The sequence below is a fragment of the Amyelois transitella genome, chromosome 25 (assembly GCF_032362555.1).
Source record: "Amyelois transitella isolate CPQ chromosome 25, ilAmyTran1.1, whole genome shotgun sequence".
NCBI lineage: Eukaryota > Metazoa > Arthropoda > Insecta > Lepidoptera > Pyralidae > Amyelois > Amyelois transitella.
This window is the reverse complement of record NC_083528.1, coordinates 3835114-3857435: the sequence shown is the minus strand read 5'-3', so window position 1 is coordinate 3857435 and position 22322 is coordinate 3835114. Positions and strand designations below refer to the sequence as shown.

General features: G+C 35.9%; 1 protein-coding gene across 1 annotated transcript; it reads right to left on the bottom strand.

Annotated features, from left to right (window-relative positions):
- Positions 1 to 7: 7 nt before the first annotated feature.
- LOC106137153 (dual specificity protein phosphatase CDC14A) lies at positions 8 to 21730 on the bottom strand. Its single transcript, XM_060951498.1, has 8 exons — positions 21112 to 21730; positions 20051 to 20250; positions 10669 to 10928; positions 8633 to 8842; positions 7344 to 7662; positions 6868 to 7006; positions 6359 to 6539; positions 8 to 6122 (listed from the first exon to the last, which is right to left on the bottom strand). The coding sequence occupies exons 2-8, from the start codon at positions 20094 to 20096 to the stop codon at positions 5154 to 5156; spliced, it is 2124 nt and encodes a 707-aa protein (XP_060807481.1). The 5' UTR covers positions 20097 to 20250; positions 21112 to 21730; the 3' UTR covers positions 8 to 5153.
- Positions 21731 to 22322: the final 592 nt, after the last annotated feature.

The window sequence follows — 22322 nt, the reverse complement described above, 5'->3', positions numbered from 1 at the left end:
AACTCAATTAAATTGGAATATATCTTTTTATTTTGTATTAAGCACAAGCATTCAACACCACTCGTTATCTCGAGCACACACGTACCTACAGGTAAGAGTGCATTAGTAACTGATTAGGTCTCCGGATCACAACATAATTATTAGAAATTTAAAAATTACATCTAGACAACAGAGTAAAACAATATACAATCTATATTTATCACTACAACGCTCTGGTCCCAGGTTCTACGCGCTCCATATGCCATCTGTAAACGTGCATTTTCAAACAACATAGCTTACATTTCCAAAAAATACAATTAATTTTGATGCAATTTTGGCAAAGTAAGGATACAACATCGAGTTTTGTTATTTGTTTCTAGAAAAAAAAATCCTATTAAGTATTATTTTCTTTATATGTAAGTATGTGATACAATCAACTTGGGTAATATGATATAGGTATAATATCATCAAACGGCATAGGTATCATTGGAAAATTTAAGCGAGATTACGTTGTTAGAAAAATACTTTAACGCTTACAGAGGACTCATAACTCGCCAATATATAACAGTTTGCTTCAACGACAATAACTTACAATACTCGCTAGAGACTCAAGTATTTGTATGAAATCGCGCCTGGCGGTTTCCGAATACTATCGTTAGCGATTATAGCAAGTCGAAACACATGGTATTTGTTTATTTAAAAATATATGCAAGTCAGATAAATCAGAGTAAATGACAATGCTGTTTGTTGTATGGGCACATCTTGCAATAATAACATTACACAAGGCAGTTTATTATAAATAGTCAATTGAAATATTATTTACTTTTTGCATTATAAATTTGTGAATTAAACTGATTTTTTTTTGCTCTTCAACAAGATCCAAATCCAAGGAGCAATTCTGCATGGATACTAAGAATTTTTTTTCCAATATTTTCGATAAGTATGTTTGTTACATACATACATACATAAAACTTTGACAGACTTTTTTACTTATTTTAGGGCTGACTCAAACTTTTTGTTAGAGTCGGTAGTTGGAGGAGTAAATATTACTTTGCCCAGACACAAAACTATTTGCTAATTACCTGGTGTTTCAAGATAGGCATTTTTTAAATATTTAATCGTATGCATCACTTACACTTAAAAAACATAATTAATTTTTGCGGACATTCTATTTACTTGATGATCTTAGAAAAATTATAAATGTAAACAAACACTTAGAAATTGTAAAAATATACAAGTGATACAATTATTTAAACATAATATGTTAAATGTAAATGTATAAATATCAAATGTAAAATAAAAGACACACATCATTCAGAAATAGAGTATAGCAAAGACCTTATAGTTCATGATAATTATATGGAATATTTTATCCTTCATTTTAGGCCTGCAAAATAAGCCAGTATAAAAAAAATTGTATAATACAGAACACCATTTCTATATCCATAAAACATGTGTCATTAGAAACGATTTTATCAAAACTAATTTTTCAACCAAGAAGTGCCCTAGCTTTGCCAGTTGATAAGTCAAATATTGTATTGATAGAAAACCAAAATCCATTTCTCAACTTAAACCTCGGTCTCCATTATAAATACAACACATCAGATTTCCGGTGAAAACTATCGATAGTAAGGGAATCACTATTGGATAAGATTCAACGAAGAAATTTTTTGAAACATTTTTATATTAAGTCCACGTTAAACGAATAACAATAAAATTTAATAGCAACAAATAAATTGAATACAACCAAAATATCGTATAAAAAGTCACATTTTTCACAGCTGCCGCACCGCTTTAGCGTATAATAATTATAATTTAACTATAATTATAAAGCGTCTTACATACTGTACTCACAATTATAATATCTATTTTGAGTCAAATAATTAATATTTATTTAGGTAAAGACAGCATAATAAATAATATTGAATTCAATAAGTCCTTTTTAATGACTGATTATAATAAAGGAAAGGGAAAAAAATTGAGATATGTACATATTAATTTTAAGGCAAATGTTAACATCTTCCGATCTCACACCAAAATATTTTCTATACATTTTGCAATTTTGAGATGACAACTTACTTGGTTGTACTTCTTGCAATAAAATTGTAAGTACAGTGATTAACAACAAATTATTTTAAAATGGCCGAGACAATAGTCTAACAACATTCACAGGTGTTACTACTGGGACGTCGCACCATCATAATCAATCACCATTCAAACCATCAAAATCACCATTATAAATTTTATTAGTGATTTTTAAACTTCTGAGGTGGCTCACCTACGACCTAGAATTCACAACATTTATCGATATCGGGGGCTAGCCCCCCCGCTGGATAATCTCTGTAGATACGCCAATGACGTTTCCTTGGAGATCCATTCGATGGCGCGGTAGCATAACTATATAAATAAGTGCTTAGACGCATCTGCGCTTGCATTTTGTAAAATAATGCAGGCGTACAAATCTGATATGACCACGGTAAATTCGTACGATTCGGAACTTCGTAGAGGATTGTGTATGGACTTAAGGCTTCTTTGTTTGCTAATGTAACAAAAGTTGTTAATGTACTTAGACGTATTTTTATAAGCCGTTATTAATCACATGTGCACAACATTTTTTCCGTGTAAAAAATGCATAAAAATGCCTAATGTTCCATGCAGGGCAACTTGATATGCGGTTGACTGTACCACAAATAATACTTGGACAAATGTATTCCCAAAACTGGCATCCCATAACAAGATGAAATATGTAAATCATTAATGAAAATACGTCCATACACCACCTTACAGTACAGAATATCTATAAATCCTTACTAAATGTAATCTAAAAGAAATATTTTCATACAATATAATTTTGTGAAAAAAATATTTACAACATAAAATCAATTTAAGTAAGTGATAGTCGTCAAAAGATTACAATTCAATAACAACTCGAAAACATTTTAAACAACATAAGGCTATACAAGCTAAACGAAATGGCATTGGAAAATCACTTAGTGCTTACGAACTAGAAAAATATTTCTCCTTAACTATGGCGATTAACTGATTTCCTTATATTTTTGTAAGCATATAATAAAAATGTATTCAATAAAAACATAAATCATATAAAAGAGTGATACTTTAACTAAGGTATTTATCGCTTTGCGTAATGCATGAGATAGTTAATTTTAATACCTAATGAACTAAAGTAGAAAAACTTAATATGTTACCAATTCAAAATTTTAAAAGGCTAACATTATGATTTATTAATAACACACAGAGTAACAAAATGAAATAATTTTCGCGACTAGCAACACCATTTATTGATATCATTTATGTATAACAATACAAATAACATTTATATACCTTCCTTTTTACTATGTCATGAGACGTTGATAGGATAACGGATTACTACAAAAGGTAAGTAATGCGGTGAGAGGAAATTGCTATGAATATGCCTAAAACTTGTTAAAAAAAGTAAATTAATAACCCAGTGTAAACAATGGAAGCTATAGCTGCATATACTTCGTAAATTATTCTTAGAATTAAGATTGCACATCAAATCAATAGCACAATTAACCCATCAGACAAATCATTCTCGTTCATAACGCACTTAAACAAACACACATGAGATTGTAAACATTTAGGCGCCCTCTGGGGTTTTACAACGATGGAGCCGTCAGTTTGGAAACGTTGAGATCAAATGTCAAATAAGCATAAAAGATAGATTACTTTTAGAAACTTTCGGCAAGTGGCTGATTCCATAATAAGAGCCTTCCGATGCTGTATATTTTTGAGCTCTACTTCTTTACCACTACGTATGTATATCAAGACCCAAAATAATAGGGAGGTGAGTAATAAACACAGGACACTGAAAATATTTTGAAGGTAGTCAAGAAAATGTGCACTGTCAGAGCGAGAAGGGAGAGCAGCGCGCCCCGCCCATGATTCGGCGACAACCTATAGGTTGGTAGAGCCAATGGTGGTGGTGCGATAGACCATCTCAATACACGGTACCCAAAAAGCTGATATGATTTTGATCACGGAATAGAATTAGCCATAGTAACTAAAAGTACACCTATCTCTCGAAATACGCGATTAAGTATATTTTACCGCTTTGGTGAATGCTTCTGAGCAAAATCTAAGACCCTTTTGGAGGTAAGCCAACGCCAAAAGTCTCTGATTAGTCAAAGAAAATTAGATTTTTAATCCGTCTTGACCACGTTACAAACTTACGGCCCGGCTACACGCACTAACACATAAGGAGGCGACTCGTTCACACCTGTCTTTTCACGCTTTAAGGCCTGCGCAGACGAGTGACTTTTGTCCATGGACTATTTTGTCCGCTAAAATAGAAAAAAAATCGTCCTACCGGCGAAAATAAAAAGCCATGAAATGCATTCGTGTGGATCAAATACCTATTTAAAATCGACAAATTTATTTTGGCGGCATAAATGTTCGTGGTAAAACGTTCCTCGTCTGTGATGGCCTTTTGGATCCCCTACATCAACTCTACGTCGATGTTACTTCTACTCGACTTATTGTAACGCAATCAAATATAAGCTTTATGATCTATTTCAAAGTGGAAATTCTAATATCTATCGAAATACTACGTACAAATTTTGAACTATGTTCTATCGACTATGTTTTAAATATTAAAAATTCCACTTAAATTAACCACGCTCACATTTCTAGGTTTTACTGTGAGTCGAATCGAAGTACCCATCGAGTTGAAGTAATGAGCTAATTTTATTTAATCTTGATATGAGTTCAATAAAAAATCAGTCGATTATATAAAAGAAAAATGGTCTGAACGAACCCGCCAACACTAATACAACACCTGTGCTATGCACAATAAACACCTATAGGATCTATATTATGTGCAATACTACATCTAAGCTAGGTAGAGGGCAACTCGTCCCAAATTCAATGAGCTCATGACTTTTTACATATACTGTAATAAAAAAAAAACCCAAAAACATATTCGTAATTCAAAATATTTGCGTTAGATGAAAAAGAAGAGACAAGGAACGGCGAATCTATCTCTTTAAGCAGAGAATGCTCATATTATGGTATCGAAAAAACGAAAACGAGTTACCTTATGATCATCTGTCATTCAGCCAATTAAAAAAAAAGTGGGACGAGTTAGCATTGGGACCGATTGCCCTCTAACACTAATTATATGAAATTCACGAGCATCATTTCTTTTTAACGGTCGAGCTACTCGCGCAACTACTCGACCGAGTTTGAACGCCGTCTTTCTTCAGTAAACTTACACCGAACGCTGGGCACTTTTTCCTTAGCGCCTTTATTTTGTATAGTTTGTTGCCTTGCGAGTTATTCGTCTCCTCGAAATTGTCGGGTGTGACATCGGCCGTTATGACCGAATTTGAAATGATATCCATAGGTTCCGGACTGTTAGATTTGTCCCTTTTCCTTCTAAACCTGAAGGGGGTTTCGAGAGAATCGGCCGATATGTTGGTGACGTTGGTGTCACTGGAAGACAGGTCCTGAGTGGACTCGAGTCCACTTTTGGGAAGATTACTTTTGGGGAGTTTCTTACGGGAGTTAGAATTAGATCTTACTATAAGTTTCTTTCGCGTCATATTGCCCGGGCTAGATTTTGTTTGTGTAACAGTTTTCAAATTGGGTTCAGACGGCAGCCGTTTGCCGTTCAGATGGCAGTTCTCAGTGAGCGCCGACAACGTCGACGTAACGTTGTTCAGCGTGCTAGTTACCGTCGTGTCGCTGTTAGTGATTTTGGCGGCGACAGTTTTCCTGGTAAAGGTTTTCAAAGGGCTAGAGCCGTGAGTGTATCCTAAGGCCGGCCGCGCCAGATTGGCTCTTTGGCCGTGAAAACTGCTCTTACCTGTGAATGGTTTGGCATTAGTCAACTTAGCTTGGGAATTGGCACTTCTTGTTGGCGGGAAAGTAGACGTTTTCGACGCGTAGGATTTCAGCGTGTTGTTGATGATCCTCGGCTGCGGCTTGAGGTTGGTGTTGTTGGAGTTTCTGATGTTGTTTGTCGGCATCATGTAGTTCATCTTGGGCGTGAACACCGTCTTCGGCAGCATGGGCGAGGGTATCGTCTTGTATTTGGCGATCACTGTGGTCACGTTGTTTTCGGAGTCCGTTTCGTTGGCGTTCAAAACGTTCGCGTTGTCCAACTGAACAGAGGAAAAACTCTCTTATTTAAAATTTAATGTTTTCACAAACAAGAACCAATTCTTAAATAGACATGTGTATGTGTGAAATGTTAAACTCTGTCAATCAGCGAGCGAAGAAAAATATCATAACCCACATAGAATGATATCTCTCGCATATAACAAGAACGGATAAAAATCTTGACCAAAGATTTTGACTCACACAATTTACATAATAATCGATTTAGATAAAAACATACCTTATTCGTGGCATTCTTGTTGTTATGTAGTATAGTTTGCAGCGACACGGGTTTATCGTCCTCCTTAGCGGCGCCCTCTGGCGGTAGATCGCAGTAGATGCCGCGGGCGAAGACGGGGAACGAAGTGATGTTGTGTCGCCGCCGGAACGCCTCGCCTTCCGCGTGCATACGAGGTTGGACGCTGCGAAGAAATTAACATTAATTTATTAAATCAATTTTTGTGATTTGTAACTAGAAAATATTAATTATGTAGGAAAAATAGTCCGTATTTTATTGACTGAAAAATTGAGTGTGTTTTATGTCAAACAGATTGTTGGTAAGCAGGATGTATTGTATTTTAGAGTGAATTGAATTTGTTACGTTACATCATCAAAGCCGCTCCAAATCTTATGCCACTGCTGGTCAGGTCTGTGTAGTATACCGGACCAACCCTGAGAGGAGAATCCGAAGAAGACTTATTTCTCTAGTAACCACCGCCAGTGCTTGTGGTGCACAGCACTGACACTCACTTCTCCAGGAACCACTGCTGGTGCCCGATGACGGAGCCGGGCCGGCAGACGCGCAGCCAGCTGATGGCCTCGCGGGCTGTGAAGCCGTGGTGCTTCATCATGTAGCAGGCTATCAGCGTGCCGGTGCGGCCTAGACCGGCTGCGGAAATATATTATTCCTTCATAAACAGAACTAAACAGACGCTATATTATCAACACCCACGTTTCTGCCTCAGTCATACCACCAATATCAAGTCTTTGACCCACCAATATCAAATATTTGAAGGCCAGGTATAGATGGATAGCTTAGTGCTTAAATTGCAACTCAAATTATTGATATGATTGCAGTTAAGGAAAGAGCAAAAGCGAGAGCAGCGCACTCCTCTCATGATGCGGCTCGTGTAACCGGACGGTTGATAGAGCCATGGATAGGTGGAGAGATAAATCTACAAAGAATTTTCCTAATTGTCTACATTACTGTAAATGGTTAAACATACCTTTGCAGTGAACAGCAACTGCTCCCTTAGCAGCCTCCGAAATCCTTATAAACCGATTAACAATCAGATCTGACGGCACAGAGCCATCCACGAAGAACAGCTCTCTATGTTCGAAGCCGTGCGACGTGAACTGCCTGGCGTCGTACGACTTCTTGTTCAGTCGCACGATGGTCGTGACGTTGTGTCGGCGGAAGTAGTCGTGGTAGTGCTCGGGGCTGTGGAGGGGGTAGCCGCGGTCGAGCCGCGAGCGGTGGTGGGGGCCGGAGAACGCCAACATCTTGCCGGGGACTATCCAGTTTAAATCGCCGTTCTCGACTTTCTGTTAACACAAAAGAAGAATACCAATTCAATAAGTCTTTTCCTACATGGCGGAAAAGGCTCCTTCATTCATTTTTAAATCTGCGCATACACTTTGTTTTTTGTTCACTACCATACCAGCATGGACGCTGAAGGAATTTTACTCAATTCAATTCAAAATCTTTTTAGAATTTTAACTGTGTAGAAATGTGGATATGCATAGTTAAGTTCTCCTCAAGGGTCGTAGATGTCAGACGCTGTCATTTGTCCCACCCTCCCCTCCAATCCCGGGCTCCATCTCAAGACTGAGAGGCGAAATGATAAGTTTATCTACTTTACGGCAACGTGCTGCTTTAGCCAGGTAAAAAATAATTAGTGGCAGAAGAGTCTTGTCACAGTCTTCTACCAATGTGTGTCCATGCATGCACCAAACAATATGAAAGAAACACCAACATATGCCTTAATGCTCTCATCTGAGAAAGATATAAAACAAGTGATGTCTCATTCTTCACGATGGCACATTAATATTTATAAGTGTCACGACCATATACAGAAATGTTACGTAAATATTTGACCAGATTTTATAAAACTAATACAATAAATTTCTATGTTCTACTCAATCCATACTTCATTATGAATTGTCGATTATGTCACCCAAGCACGCATCGATTCCTAACGAAACTGTTTCGGTCCTTCATCGATTGTTTTTCCATAATTAGAACTACGTTATATTTAGGCTTTATGTCTATAAGAAATTCATTCGATTTGTTGTGAAGGTCGACTCAATCCAAGGACTTCGTTTTCGGACGATTGAAGGTTAGAATTTCATGTACATATAATCATTTTTTTTGCAAGTGGTAAGAGGGGCTAAACTGAGTAAAATTACTGTCTATTGTCTCAGTAATGGATAAAGCCGTCCCTATCATTCTTCCACGTTCTCTATACCAAATTCCAAGCTGTAATGCGCTACCGATTGCATATAATCCACTAACCTCATAGAACAAGTACTGCTCCGCATCAAAATGGTCGAAGTTGAAGAAGCCAGCGTCATGAGCGACCTTGATGCCGTGCAGCACGTCCAATAGCGAGATGCCGAAGAGTGGGGGGCCGCCTGACGCGTCGCGGAAGTTCAGCAGCGACCAATCAGAACCCTCCGTCAACTGCTGGTACACTACTGCGGGGTTGCCTTCTAAGTATATTATCTGAAAAATCAAATTTATAATGATTATCATCCTTTATGATACTTTTCAGATGATCTTTTCGATAAGCAAGATCAAGATACCGTTCCGGCTTTTCAAATTTCTTAGCAGAACCATTTCTTATAATAATCATTTGCTATACTTAGTAAACGTACACTTTCTTATCCCAAAGAGTGAGAGACAAAATATTAGTAGTTTCAATGAAGCAAATAATTTTATTGCTTGTGTTAACGTCCACCTTTTTTATTCCGATTAAGGATCTCGTGGGAGGCAGTGGGAAGCAGAAAACGCTACTGGAACTCAATTAACTGTCTTATACGGCAAATATCTTATTTTTTATTTTATTCCATTAGGAAGACCAACAGCTATAATGGTTACAATATATAACAAAAATAGTTATTGAAGCAGCCAATTATCCTCACAGCTAGAAATACAATGGGTACTTAAACAAAGTAACTTTTAAAACAGAAACAGTTACATAAACTTGGCAGGGAATAAATCTGCTAAGTATGAATTGTCTAATACAAAAATTATTCTGTGATATATTCGTAAAAATCTTTTTTACAGAGTTCTACAGATATCCTCAATGAGTACAAACATTACAAAGTAAAATTAAATTTCCATTTCTCCATTATCTTGAATTATTGAAAAATAATTTGTATTAAAAACAGATTCTGGACTAAGTATCATGACATACATATTTTTGCTGAATTCACACATAAAATTATGTTTAAAGCATTAATAAAGTTCAAAAAAACGTTGAACATGAGAAATATATTTTTAAACTGTCAATATTGTCCTTTTTAAAAACCTGTGGCGGTTAGTGTCATCTTTACAATAGACAATAACACACACACACTAACCTATGCCATGGCCCATGACCTTGGTTTCGTATTGGTTCTGTTCTGCTACTGCCGTCCAAAGGTCATAAATTAATACGCTAGTATCCATAACGAACACTTTTTTTAGCATTTGAGCAACATTACCGCCCTTTAAAAAATTTCTCATTTTCATTTCGTGGTAAAGACCTTTTTGGGTTCCACAAATTATAGTGGCATAATATTAAAAAATATCTCGCCCACTGGCTTCCTACTGGCATCAGCACAAAGGTACTAAATATTAGAGCAATGACTTCATTGATGATTCCGCCTTAATATGTCCTTTTTTTTGGCTTCAATAATGTATGTATGTTATCTATGTACGGATAAAATAATTGCATGCGTCTTTCTTGTATACAATCTCCACTATTTATTTCCTCCATTCTAACACACGCAACATATATAGTACAAACGCGTCGTTACGTACTTCTTAATTGAGGATTGTGAGCGGCGTGTATTCCCACGCGCGGCCAATTATCCAATAACACGAGAGTGAAAATAAAGTTGCCGTGGCCGGTTAAAGTTCTGCACACATACATATACTCTACTACAGACGACGATATTTTATACAGTACTTTAATTGCCAATGTTGTTGAAGTAAGAAAACAATTTTATTTCATAGAGATATGATACCTATATACGAAATTTATAAAGACGCATCGAGCCTACTTCGTTAACGTTCTCACATATTTCAAAATAAATATTCAAATAAATTTCTTTCTAATAAATATTTTACTAATTATTAAGAAAAAATTACGCACCTGAAAATTATGCCTATTTTATAATTATGCAATATTGCGGTAACGGAAAATATTTCATTTTTATTATTCAACTATATAGTTTTGTTTTAATAGATATAGTCCACTCATGACATGTTTGTAATTTACTTAACATATTATAAGTTTAGTAACTTCATTAAACGTTTCTAATAACTTAGTCAAAATCAATCACCTGATAACTCCCAATAAGGTAGGCAGCATTGAGTCTGAGGGTTTTATCATCGCTGGTGTAGAACACGATCTTTTTCTTCGGACTCTTATCCAATTCTTCGCGTAGTTTCTTGCAGAACTGGTACAAATGGCACAGGTGGTAGGGGCCGAAGTCGAAGTAGAAGTTCTCGTAGACGATGTCATCTTCAATGTGGAAGTATTTGCTGTTGCGTGTCGGCTTCGGCTTGTAACCGGATTTCAGGGTGGCGAAGTACAGTCTGTCTGTAAGAGATAGGGAATAATTGTGTCTTAAAACTTTTAAGTGAACAAAACCACTATTTAGTATAGTCGCCGGCAGAGAAACATGAGCCTCTCTTCACACAAACCAAAACTATAGGAGGTCAAGTTGTTCTGCAGGAGATTGTAGTGACCATTAGTTCTACATTCATTCATGTTTTTTAATGAAGTGCATTAAGGGATCTATATTTGTAAATTGACGTCTGATGAAAATGCTGCAGTGTAGTTTGTTCCGCCGCTTCTTCTACACATGCGCTTTGGAAGCGGTAGTAATTATAATTATATTTAAGTCATGTGACGTCAATAAGTGATCTATTCTATTCTATATGAGCAGAAAAACAATGTACCGATTTTCAGAAAAATGGTAAAGGGCTACATAAGTATGCACTTTGAATAGTGTCTCAAATTTTATAGAAATTTTGTTTACTGATTTCATTATATGCAGATTTGCAGCCCCTAAGCAATACAGCTAATGACGCACCCGGGAACGCATAAAGGTCAGTTCAGACGCGACATTTTATGAAGAGCCACTCAAAATTTAACGTTAATTTCTTTTTACATTTGAAAATACACATTTCCTCTAGAGGACATTAGAAAAGGGGGTTGTAAAATGACCTCCCTTATATTGGGCTATTTCCAATGTGATTCGGAGGTGTTTCACTATGATTATTATTCTCATTAGGACCTCGTGCAGGCAGCCACAGTATACTAGCGTGAACCGTGAAGTAGTACGCTCCAAAACTATTTGCAAAATAAAGTTTTTGTTGGTCTGGTATAGCGTTCACTCACACGACAAGTTGACAGTTTTTTTTTTGTCAAACAGCAAAGTTAAATGGCCATAAATGTTTTCTAGGACACAATTTGTGTGTTTATTTATTTACTAATGAGATTGCATAATACGATAAAAGCCGCCTTTTGTGCATCATTCATTCAGTCAACAGAAAGAGTAAAAAGTAGTGACAATATGTAATCTCAGTACGAGTACCTATCTCTGCCTACCGCTCCTGGAGAAAACATGATGTATATATTTGATTCACGAAGTTTTACACATTATACATATTTATGTGTTGAATTCCCAGCCGCCAGCCTGACTTCAACTTTCCTTGGGAACGAAATGAAACCTAGACATTATGCCCCTCAGACGACAATCATACGTTATTGAAAATCGCAATGTATATTTCTAACATGCAAAATAAAAAAAATGTAGAAGAAACACCTGACCTGGGCGAAGTTATTACTTACTATTTATTTCAGAAACTCAACCTGATGAAAAAAGAAATTAAAGACGGGAATTTCTAGAAAAAATGTAGCTTACAATGCTTAAAATGTAGCTTTAATTTTTTCTAGAAGAAAAAATGAAAAAAGAAACGAAGAAAGTTATTCGTTACAAACATACAAGTGTGTGTGTATTTAGTCATAGTAAGCCGATGTTTTTCTATAAAAATAACAATTTTTAAACTAAAAGGAATACCTAGAAAGAAATACCTGAGTATTTCAACACAACAGTTAGTTCGCGAGGAAAGCGGTAATCAAATCGTGTTAAAAAATAAACCATCTATCAAGCTTTTCACAATTTTAGCGATAAGTTGAAAAGTTCAAACCACTAACTACTATCATGCATTCACATTATAAGACAGGTCATTCTTCTGTACACTATCTATTTTAGACCCAGAACCCCAAACACGAAACCGCCGTGAACTTAAAACGATATTACACAGCGAATGCATATAGTGCACGTTTTAATGGCGTCGTTAGTTCGTAAATAACGCTATTACGTATTAACATAACGCTGCCAGTTTTAAAATACGTCGGTTACTTGCGTGAAACGTACGGGGCTCATGAATAGTAATTATTAGGAGCTGTGGCAGGGTCGACACCAATTTAAACTATCAGAATCCATACATACATACCACAAAAAAATGTACATAAAATCACGTCTATATCCCTTGCGGAGAAGACAGATCTAACAGACTTGAAACGACTGAAAGGTCACGTTCAGCTGTATGGGTTCATGATGGAACTGAGATTCAAATAGTGTCAAAGGTTGCTATGCTAGCCCATGCTTACAAGAAGAATCCCAAGTTGATCAACGACATTACACATTTACGATATCTACTTATAGGTCCTATTCTAAAGTGCCGTAACCACACGGCAAACCAATCAGAATTACTAAATAGAATTCTGAAATAGTCGCAATCATGTGTAACCTTTCAAGTTCTCACAGACTACAAAAAGACATATTTCAAATAAAACAAAATGATGACAATTCAGATTCTCTTCTGGATTTTCTTTTAATAGAAAATATGACGGACTGAATTGATCGTAAAGGCTTCTAAATGTAACCTTGGCCACTGCTCAGTAGTTTCAATCCGATCAAGCAATTTTACGGGTCACTGGTGATGGATATGGCACATGTGGCTTCCGTTTTTCCAACAAATGATACAGCGAAGATATATTTTGTCATTTGTTAGACGTCTGAGTAATTTTCCGGTCGCATGGCAGGCGGAGACGTTTCATACCCAGGGTTCGCTACCTTCCTGATATGAAAGGCTGCCGTCTTATCTTCTACACCATAGACCACTTGTTCCTAATAATACTAAGATTGTAAAACTAACGCCATCTATATGTTTGAAACCATAGAATACAGAGATAACACACGTTGAACATACCTTCCGTTCACGCTGATTAGACTTTTTTTTTCAGGAAATGAGACAAGCATTATGATTCTTCAACCCATTCAAACTTTTCTTTATTTGGATAAACATATATTATGCTTACCAGATAGTAATAAAAAATAATAATTGAAATAATTTACTAACTGGATGTTTACAACCCTACGTTGCGTTGGCCTCAGGTCGCATGTCCCCAAACAGTCTATGCAGTGCTCGAGCTATGCTAGCCAGTACAATTATTTTCTATTATACTATCCTATTCACAATTTTAATCCCTTGATAATAAGAGGAAGAAATAACTGCATTTAGAATTGAGTAAAATAGCCGATGGACACTGCCATTTCTGCCATTTAGCCAAACCGCAGAACGTGGCCAATCAGTCTTTTCTGTCTACCCTTCAAGGGAAATAAACGTGAATATATGTATGATGTACGGCCCCGTATACATATAAACCGCCGACGATGGCCGTATCAATTACACCACCGAAAATTACTATGAAGACTTTTAATTTAACCTTTTTGTCACTCAAATTGATGGGTTTCCGCCAGCAAAACCACGCCACCGTTTCGACCTTGGAAGTTAATTGTAAAAGTGGTGAAAAGTAAGCTTGTTTCTTAGGTATTAGACTAAAAAATAAATAGATAAGCTGTTTAACAAATGCATGCATTCATACATTGCGTAATTTTGCACGAATTCCTAAAGATTATGAAACAGTACTCGACAAACACTTTATCATTGAATTTTAGTTACAAATGAGCATAATACTTTTGTAACTAAAAAAGTTTATTTGTTGGTTGCCTCTGCACGCGTTGTCTCCTGGACTAATCTTCTTGAAATCTTGCGTATTGAGAGCCTGGCGGAGGATACTAATAGGGTACTATGCATCCCGGTAACAACTATAGTTCCCGTAGGATTTACGAAAAACTTTATTCTTTGTAGGTGGCGCTAAATTCATCGCTTTTTGTAGGCTAAGCTGTAAAAGCTAGTCAAATCAATGAGAGTGACTGATTTCACAAAGAGATAACAAGAAAAAATAAAAAGAAATAGTGTCTACCTATATAATATTAATTTGCCAAACTGATAGAAGTGTTAATAAATGATTCACAATCTATTAGTTTGTATTTCTACGTCTACCGCAAAACTGTGACGCATAGATTGAAGTTTTGAGACTTGACAGAAACTTAATGGAAATTGCTACCCTTAATATTGTGGTGAATTGTGATGAAATGATAGGGACGAATAGAAACCTGCCATAACGTGACGTCACTTGAGTGTTATAAGATACAAAAGATGTGTGCCCCGTAACCATGAACTTTGCATGGAGGCTTTGCATGTTTCTGTAGTTGGATATAGATCGCACTGCATCAGTCTTGCACATTTACCTCAAGTGGGTGTAATTGCCTCAAGTTCCGTGCTTTTCCGTGCGACGCTCTCGCGTGTGGTTCAATGTATGATGGTAAGCGATTTGACAAAGGGAAAGTGTGTTTAAGACCTTTCTTTTCTTCTTTTGTCTAGGCTTCTTTTTTGCGCCTCCTCGGTTCTCTGAAGCGGAGCCTGACGCCTGAGTTTTGGATTGGTTAAGTCCCTCCGTGTAAGTGACTCTCATCTAGCCCCCGCATCCGACTTTGCAGGAAAATCTAACCTAGTTTGGTTCATAGTTTCACATGGAATGGATGTACAAGTTTCCTCATATTATTTTGAGAGCATCTGCATTTAAACTAATATAAAAAAGAAACTAATGAATATTAGTAAAGGCATTATAACTCGAGTATCTTGGAACGGATACGTTTTCTACTCATTAAATTAATCACTCGCGCACCGAAGCAATTCACGTACTAAAATCCTAATCTTAGTAAACCAGTATACCGCAAAATAATGGATTATTCAAAAAACGCTAACAACTTGCCCTTGGACCACGCCCCGTATTGCATTGGCTTACGTAATCCCAAGGTCAGTTTGACACTCCTAGTTTGCATGTGTTCAGGTAAAGGAAATTAAAGCTATTCAAAGCTATTTCAGTTACAGCTTAGCTGAAACCCTTATGGTTGGCGCCATTGAAGATTTCAATTTAGGTTTTAAGTGTATATTATATTACTTTCATAATTAATGTTTCTCTCAAATAAAAGGTTTAAATTTTTCTTGAACCAAAGTAAGTTGAACTTCCCGTCTCGTAAAAACAAAACACCCAGGTATGCAACTAGTGATTTGAATCCGGGCTTAAATTTCAAAGGTAGATACTCGTAGTGGATTAGACAGTATTTTAAGCGCAATTTTTCAGACTTGTGCCTAATAAATTTCAACTTTAAACAACCCTCACGTACGAGTCAGACCATCCTCAATAAGAAATTATATATTTGTGATGAGGTTGAAGTTAAAACCACCGCCTTCGTCGGCTATTCAGGCATCGTTGCAAGTAATTTAACGTTTTTTATCTAAGTGTTAGTCGGTTTTACTCGTGACAGAGTCAAATCTATATAGACCACGTTCTAAGGAGGTTGAACGGCGCAACAACACGTTTTATTCTGACACTCGATGATGTAGCCTGATAGAAAAGAAACCTTGAGACGCTTGTAGAATTAGCTCTACTTGTGTTACAGTCTGAAACACGAAGCCAGGCAAATGTAGACTTAACTAGCCGTAGGCGTATGACGTACAACTACTGACCTGTTAGTACACACGTACAATATTTGTACAATGTATGCAAGGCTGCTTTGCCATCTAAAAAAAAAACCAGCCAAATGCGAGCCGGACTCGCGCACGAAGGGTTCCGTACCATCATCCATCACGTTTGTTACTTAAATATTTATTTTTTATATTCACATTTCCACCTGTTTATTAAAATCTAACAAAAAAATTTTAAGCCTTCCTTTAAAAATTAAAAGGTAATAAACACAAGTTAATATTTGGTGAAAATTTAAAGCGTCTACCTGTTACCGTTGTTTAATATTGATCAAAAATAGTATGTTTACTGTATGGGGTCCCTTTTAAATTTTGTTAGCGGCAACGGAAATAAACGCACATAATTTGTGAAATTTCAGTTTTCTAGCTATCTCGGTTTATGAGTCACTTAAACGTGGCTTAATAATAGGGTCCCATTTTTACCTTTTAGGTACGGAACCCTAGTCAAGTCAAGAGGGAGTAAGTATTACGCACACGTAAGCCAACATTTAATTTCTTTCTTCAAAATTGAATGATGTGTGTTTCATTTTATTATGAGGAACCCTAAAAAGGGTGCTCAGACTAACAAAGGCCAAATGGAACCTAAAATATATCACTGTAATGTACAAAAAGGGCCCCGAAATAGATGTTAAAGGTTCGCAAACAAATCTTTTATACAGCTGTACAGTTGGCTACGTAATCCATATTCTTATACATATATATATTTTTGTATATACATCAAGAAAATATAACTTGAACTTAGACTAAGGAGAAACTTTACTTTTTCTGCCGTGTAGTTCCCGGCACCAGGATAAAAAAGAATAGGACCACTCCATCTCTTTCCCATTGATGTCGTAAAAGGCGACTAAGGGATAGGCTTACAAACTTGGGATTCTTTTTTTAGGCGATGGGCTAGCAACCTGTCACTATTTAAATTTCAATTCTATCATTAAGCCAAATAGCTGAGCGTGGCATATCAGTCTTTTCAAGACCGTTGGCTCTGTTTACGGGATAGGGATATAGACGTGACCATATGTATGTATGTATGTATCTAGAAACTTTAAAAAATATCTCTTAAATGTCATGTATAATATAATAAAGAGTCTGGAGAAGCATATAGGCTACCTTGGAGAAAAACCTGCATTCCGTTGTAGGTGGCTATTTAAGATTCAATGAAGTTAAAAAGAGCATTTTTTTTACTCGATCAAAATATTTCATTTCAGGACAACCTGTTCATTTCTATTTCTACCGATTAATTGAGACAGCTTAATGTGCCCTCGCCTGTACTTATTTACATATGCACAAAGCCGCGTCCTTGGGTTGAGAGGTCGAATAGCACGAACGGCAATTTGTATGCAATATGCCATGGAAAATGTTAAAAAGATTAACAATATCCATTCATCAATCTTTTATTTACTTACTTTCAATGGATATTGCTTACCGCGACTTCGTATGCGCTATTCATAGGTCTTTCTCTCATATTCGTGGAAACTATCGAAGAACCTCGTGCGATTAAACCTGCGTGGTAGTTGACCCCGATCCATTGGTTTTGATTTTTAAGAACAAGGAATAACGTTCTAATGACTGTACAATTTTAAAAGTATATAATTTCACTTTGTTCTGTTTCACCAAATTCACTGAGGTGAAATATTTACAACTGACAGACTACATTATATGTTTTATATGTAAGTACTTATGTGAACTGATTTTATCTCAAAAAAACATGTATTGGCGCTTAGAATGCGACGCAAAAATCACTTGTTACGACAATTTTTTGCCACTTTTATGTGGTTACTTTGCGCGCAATAACATCAGAGTTACTATAAATAACAAAGGTCAATCATCAATAGTTTTACTACATATTACGACTGCATTATTGCCTAGACTGTTGGCTCTACCCCGCAAGGGATATAGACGTGACTATATGTATGTATTATTTCCTAGGCTAGGTAGGATATCAATCATAGGTGTGAAGGTCGTCTGATATGCAGTCGTCATCGTCACACCGATTTGCTATAGTGCTTACACAATCATTGACCATTATGTTTGTGTGGGAGTTTTGACAAATTACATCCAACTGATGAAAGTGTACCTACTATTCATTTTCTGCTGAAGCTGGTGAGGAGCCCGGGATGCGCATTTTAGATGTATCTACTATTATTATGTTTGACAAAATGTTAAGGATCCTTTACCTGTCTAAAATATGTAGACTCTGCCTACCACTCCGAAAAGAAGCGTGATTTTATTTACATATGTATGTGAGTTCCTGTCTGACACAAACCCACATTGAAAAAATTATGATGAATCAAGTTAATAGTTTAATGCTTTCATCAGTTACGACTTGTAGATAGCCAGATTTTGTAACATAGGTTTAATATTTAAATATTATCACGATCAGATTATCCAAATAAAGTTTTGATTGAAACGGCTAGACACTAGACGTTGATAGCGTTATATATTGGGCGAGTAGCTGGCAGAAATGTTACATTTTAGTCGTGTTCATCATGACGAGTCCAGTTAGTTCAAGTAGTTTTAATTGATATCGGAGCTGATTGGGGAAATATACATATCTCACACATAGAAATAGCCCATATAAAGTAAAAAGCAAGCTCGTGATTTGCTGTTCAGTTCAGATGGTCCTTTTTAAGACATGGCACGTCAATTGTTCTCCTTCTATCTCCGTCGTCCTCACAGTTCGAAAGAGAGAAAAGATAATACGCCTTGTCAATGTTCATGAATATACACGCAATGTGAACAACGGCCTTAAAACAAATGGGCAATTGTTTCAGACAACGACGGGCGGCGGCGAACAACGATAAAGAAAGTTGATAAGTTTTTGTGCTTTTATTTTAGCTTTGACATCAGACAAATTAAATAAGTATCTAAATAGTTAATGCAAGTTCAGTGACTTGCAAATTTTGAGATATATTAAATTAATTACACATAATAATCTATTTTGCGGATTTTAAAAGAAGAATGCAGTGCAGCTCTCGTAGTATAGAACACGCGACGCCGTTTTTACCGCGCGTAAAACTCGCTGTTTCGCTTTTTATTATAACATTTATGATATGAAACGGGATAGCGATAATTTTTCGCGTTAAAAACGGCGTCGCGAGTTCTACATTACGGGGCAGGATTCTTTACTTCTCGACCGGCACGAGCTAAACTTGAAATATTATTATTTTTACGTTATTCTTTTATGCCAAAGCCTCTACTTCGCATATTCTTTGCTTCTACTATGACTTTATCCTTCTATTATTCTGTCAAATTATTAAGATGATTTATTAAATTGCTTGGTTATTGTAGATAGATTTATTTATACTTTAACTATTAATCGGAGTAACGTGTTGTCTAGACATCGAATTGGAAACCTAGGTAAGCACCTGCTGAGGCGTGACCAAGATCAGCAGATCAGATCAGCTGATAATCAGACTGAAACAGTTATTATTTATACTTTTGCATATTCACTATTATTCTTGAAAATGCTTTTTTTTAATATTGGCTTGCTTTGGCTAGCTAATATAAACTCATGAGTTATACAAAACTACCGCCCCTCTGAAATGACACTGATAAAAGAATAAAAAAAAACTAAATATTTCTTTCTTTGAATGGCGGAAAAATTGTTTATTTTTTACGTACATTTTAATCTATAGATATAAACTAATAAAAACTAACAAATGGTGAAAACCTAGGCTTTCAACATACATAACTTTTGAATAAATTGAAAGTACAAAAAATTCCAAAAAGATAGAGGAAAATAGCATAAAAAATTCTTACCTTTTATGATTTCTGTGGACGATATTATAACATCACTTTCATCCATTCTTGTTTTCAGGTAAGCTGATGTCTTTATCTTTAATACTCTTTTCGATGATCATAAAATGATTTTACACTATAATTTTCCTTCCATTAGAATACATTTTAAAAATGTAGATTTTTTTTGGGGCAGTCTGCGATGGCATGAAAAGAAAATAAATCTGAAAAAAAAATGCAAAAAATTACACTAATGCACAGCTTGGACCATACTAATATTAATTTATCTTATTTTTATTTATTGCATGTATATTTTTCTCTCTAAAATAACTTCATGATACCTATGTAAACAATACTTCTCCTTCTTAGTTGAACACTCTTGTCAGAGTGGTCGTGGTTGTGCAGACAAAATAAATGGACAAACAATACTTAGCATTTTATAAAAAATTGGCAGTTCACTGCCTACTCAGAACCTTTGGAATGTTTGATGCACTGTGACTACTACACTGATAGTAGCATTCATTATTTAGCTTTACATAAACACTTGGTTTGCTGAACAAATTAGTTGCCTGTACACCTGACTGATCATATGTATATGTAAAATTATCCAGCTTGATAGTTAAGTGAATAAGGTAAGACTTTATTTACTTGAGTGGCAATGCATGTAGGTAACATTCCTAAAAGGATAGCTGATTAGAAAGTTACTACCTTATCTGTGGTGGAGCAATGTCTAGACAAAATTGAAATCTAATATGTGTCTTACAAGAAACAGGTGTTCTATGAAATTATAATTTTAATTCTTTAAACCTATTTATTAGTTATTTCAGGAAAACTATTTGGAACTATAAAAGAACCAACTTGATGCATAGGTATTTTCTTGTGAAATTATGTGAAAAATATTATATGAAAATTTAAATATATTTATGATTATAAACTTGAGATTCCTCTTTTAGGCAATGGGCTGGCAACCTGTCACTATTTGAATCTCAATTCTATCATTAAGCCAAACAGCTGATTGTGGCCATCAGTCTTTTCAAATACAAATTCAGTTCGCTAAAAAGTATTTAAATAAAATATTATCTCACCAGTTTGCTTAGAAGTCCTCCAAGTTCGAATAAACCGCAACCTTGAAACAGAATTTCATCAAATAGGTACAACACATACACTGCACAAACAAATTATCACTACTTTTACTAAACAATAATACACTATTATTAAGTGTCTATTTGCATGGCAGTAAATATAAAGTTGTTGGAGTAAGGATATCTTGTAGTTTAGTTGTCATCTTGTTTTGTTAGTCGGATAGCGTAGTTTATGCCGCGTAGGAGTGCCTTTATTATTGGCGTGGGTCGATCCCTCACTAAATCTAAGGTCAGCCGAGTTTTTATCTAAAATGCAAAAGCCTCTGCTATAATGTCAACTAAATTCTATTTTCACATTTCTTATAAGATGAGGAGAAGAGCTAGGACCGTGGCGGCGTAAATGATAAGATGTAAACAGAAGCACCGGGCGTAACAATAGATCGCAATTTGCAATACGATTTGCGAAGAAGCTTTGTCACGAATTCACGCTCAGGTTGTACACAATATATTTGCTCTACACTCCATTTACTGTATGACGTTTCATTTTATTTTATTCAACAGAGCCGTTGGAATTGGAACTCGGGACGGAAGACGAAAAGAAAAACTGGTTGTTTCATTTCAAGTCAACCTTTCACAGATTGTCAAAAATGACAGCTACAGTGGCACCATCTTTTTTTTTTTTTCGAGTCGAGGGGGCGTGCTTTAGTATTATGAAAGACCTAATTTACCTAACGAAAAAATATTAAAATGATACATAGATGGCGCCTAATCGCTTATTTTTATTTTATTAATTTTAATTGACCTTACCATTACCATGTTCCATATGAAACGAACGAATCTAAACAAACTCGTTTTACGTTAAAATACGTGATATTATAGTAGGTATTGTTTTCTCTGCTTCAATGTTTGATCTCAGGAATACAGACGACGATGTAAGAGAGAACTTACTGTAGAGGTATCTATAAATTTGAAATCAAATTCGGAGGCTTTATTGTTTGCGCATTACGCCTCGCCTTGTTGACATAAACATGCTTTGCTTTGCAACCTTAACGACTTCCCTGTTGCAACGTACCCACCTAAGCTTCGAGGCTAGCGATTCGTTATTTTTAAAGGTTTTTTCCTTTTAGAGAGGCTTACAAGCCCATCGAATAACATTTTTTGAATCTCAATTCAATCCCTAAGCCAGCTGAACACGGTGGTGTTCCTTTCCTTTC

Excerpts from the sequence above, each read along its gene's own strand:
- LOC106137153 (XM_060951498.1), bottom strand. The coding sequence starts at position 20,096 with ATGGATGAAAGTGATGTTATAATATCGTCCACAGAAATCATAAAAG. Across the intron at positions 7,007-7,343 it reads AGTTGCTGTTCACTGCAAAG|CCGGTCTAGGCCGCACCGGC; the intron begins GTATGTTTAACC and ends ATATTTCCGCAG. Across the intron at positions 6,540-6,867 it reads CAGCAGTGGTTCCTGGAGAA|CGTCCAACCTCGTATGCACG; the intron begins GTGAGTGTCAGT and ends ATTTCTTCGCAG.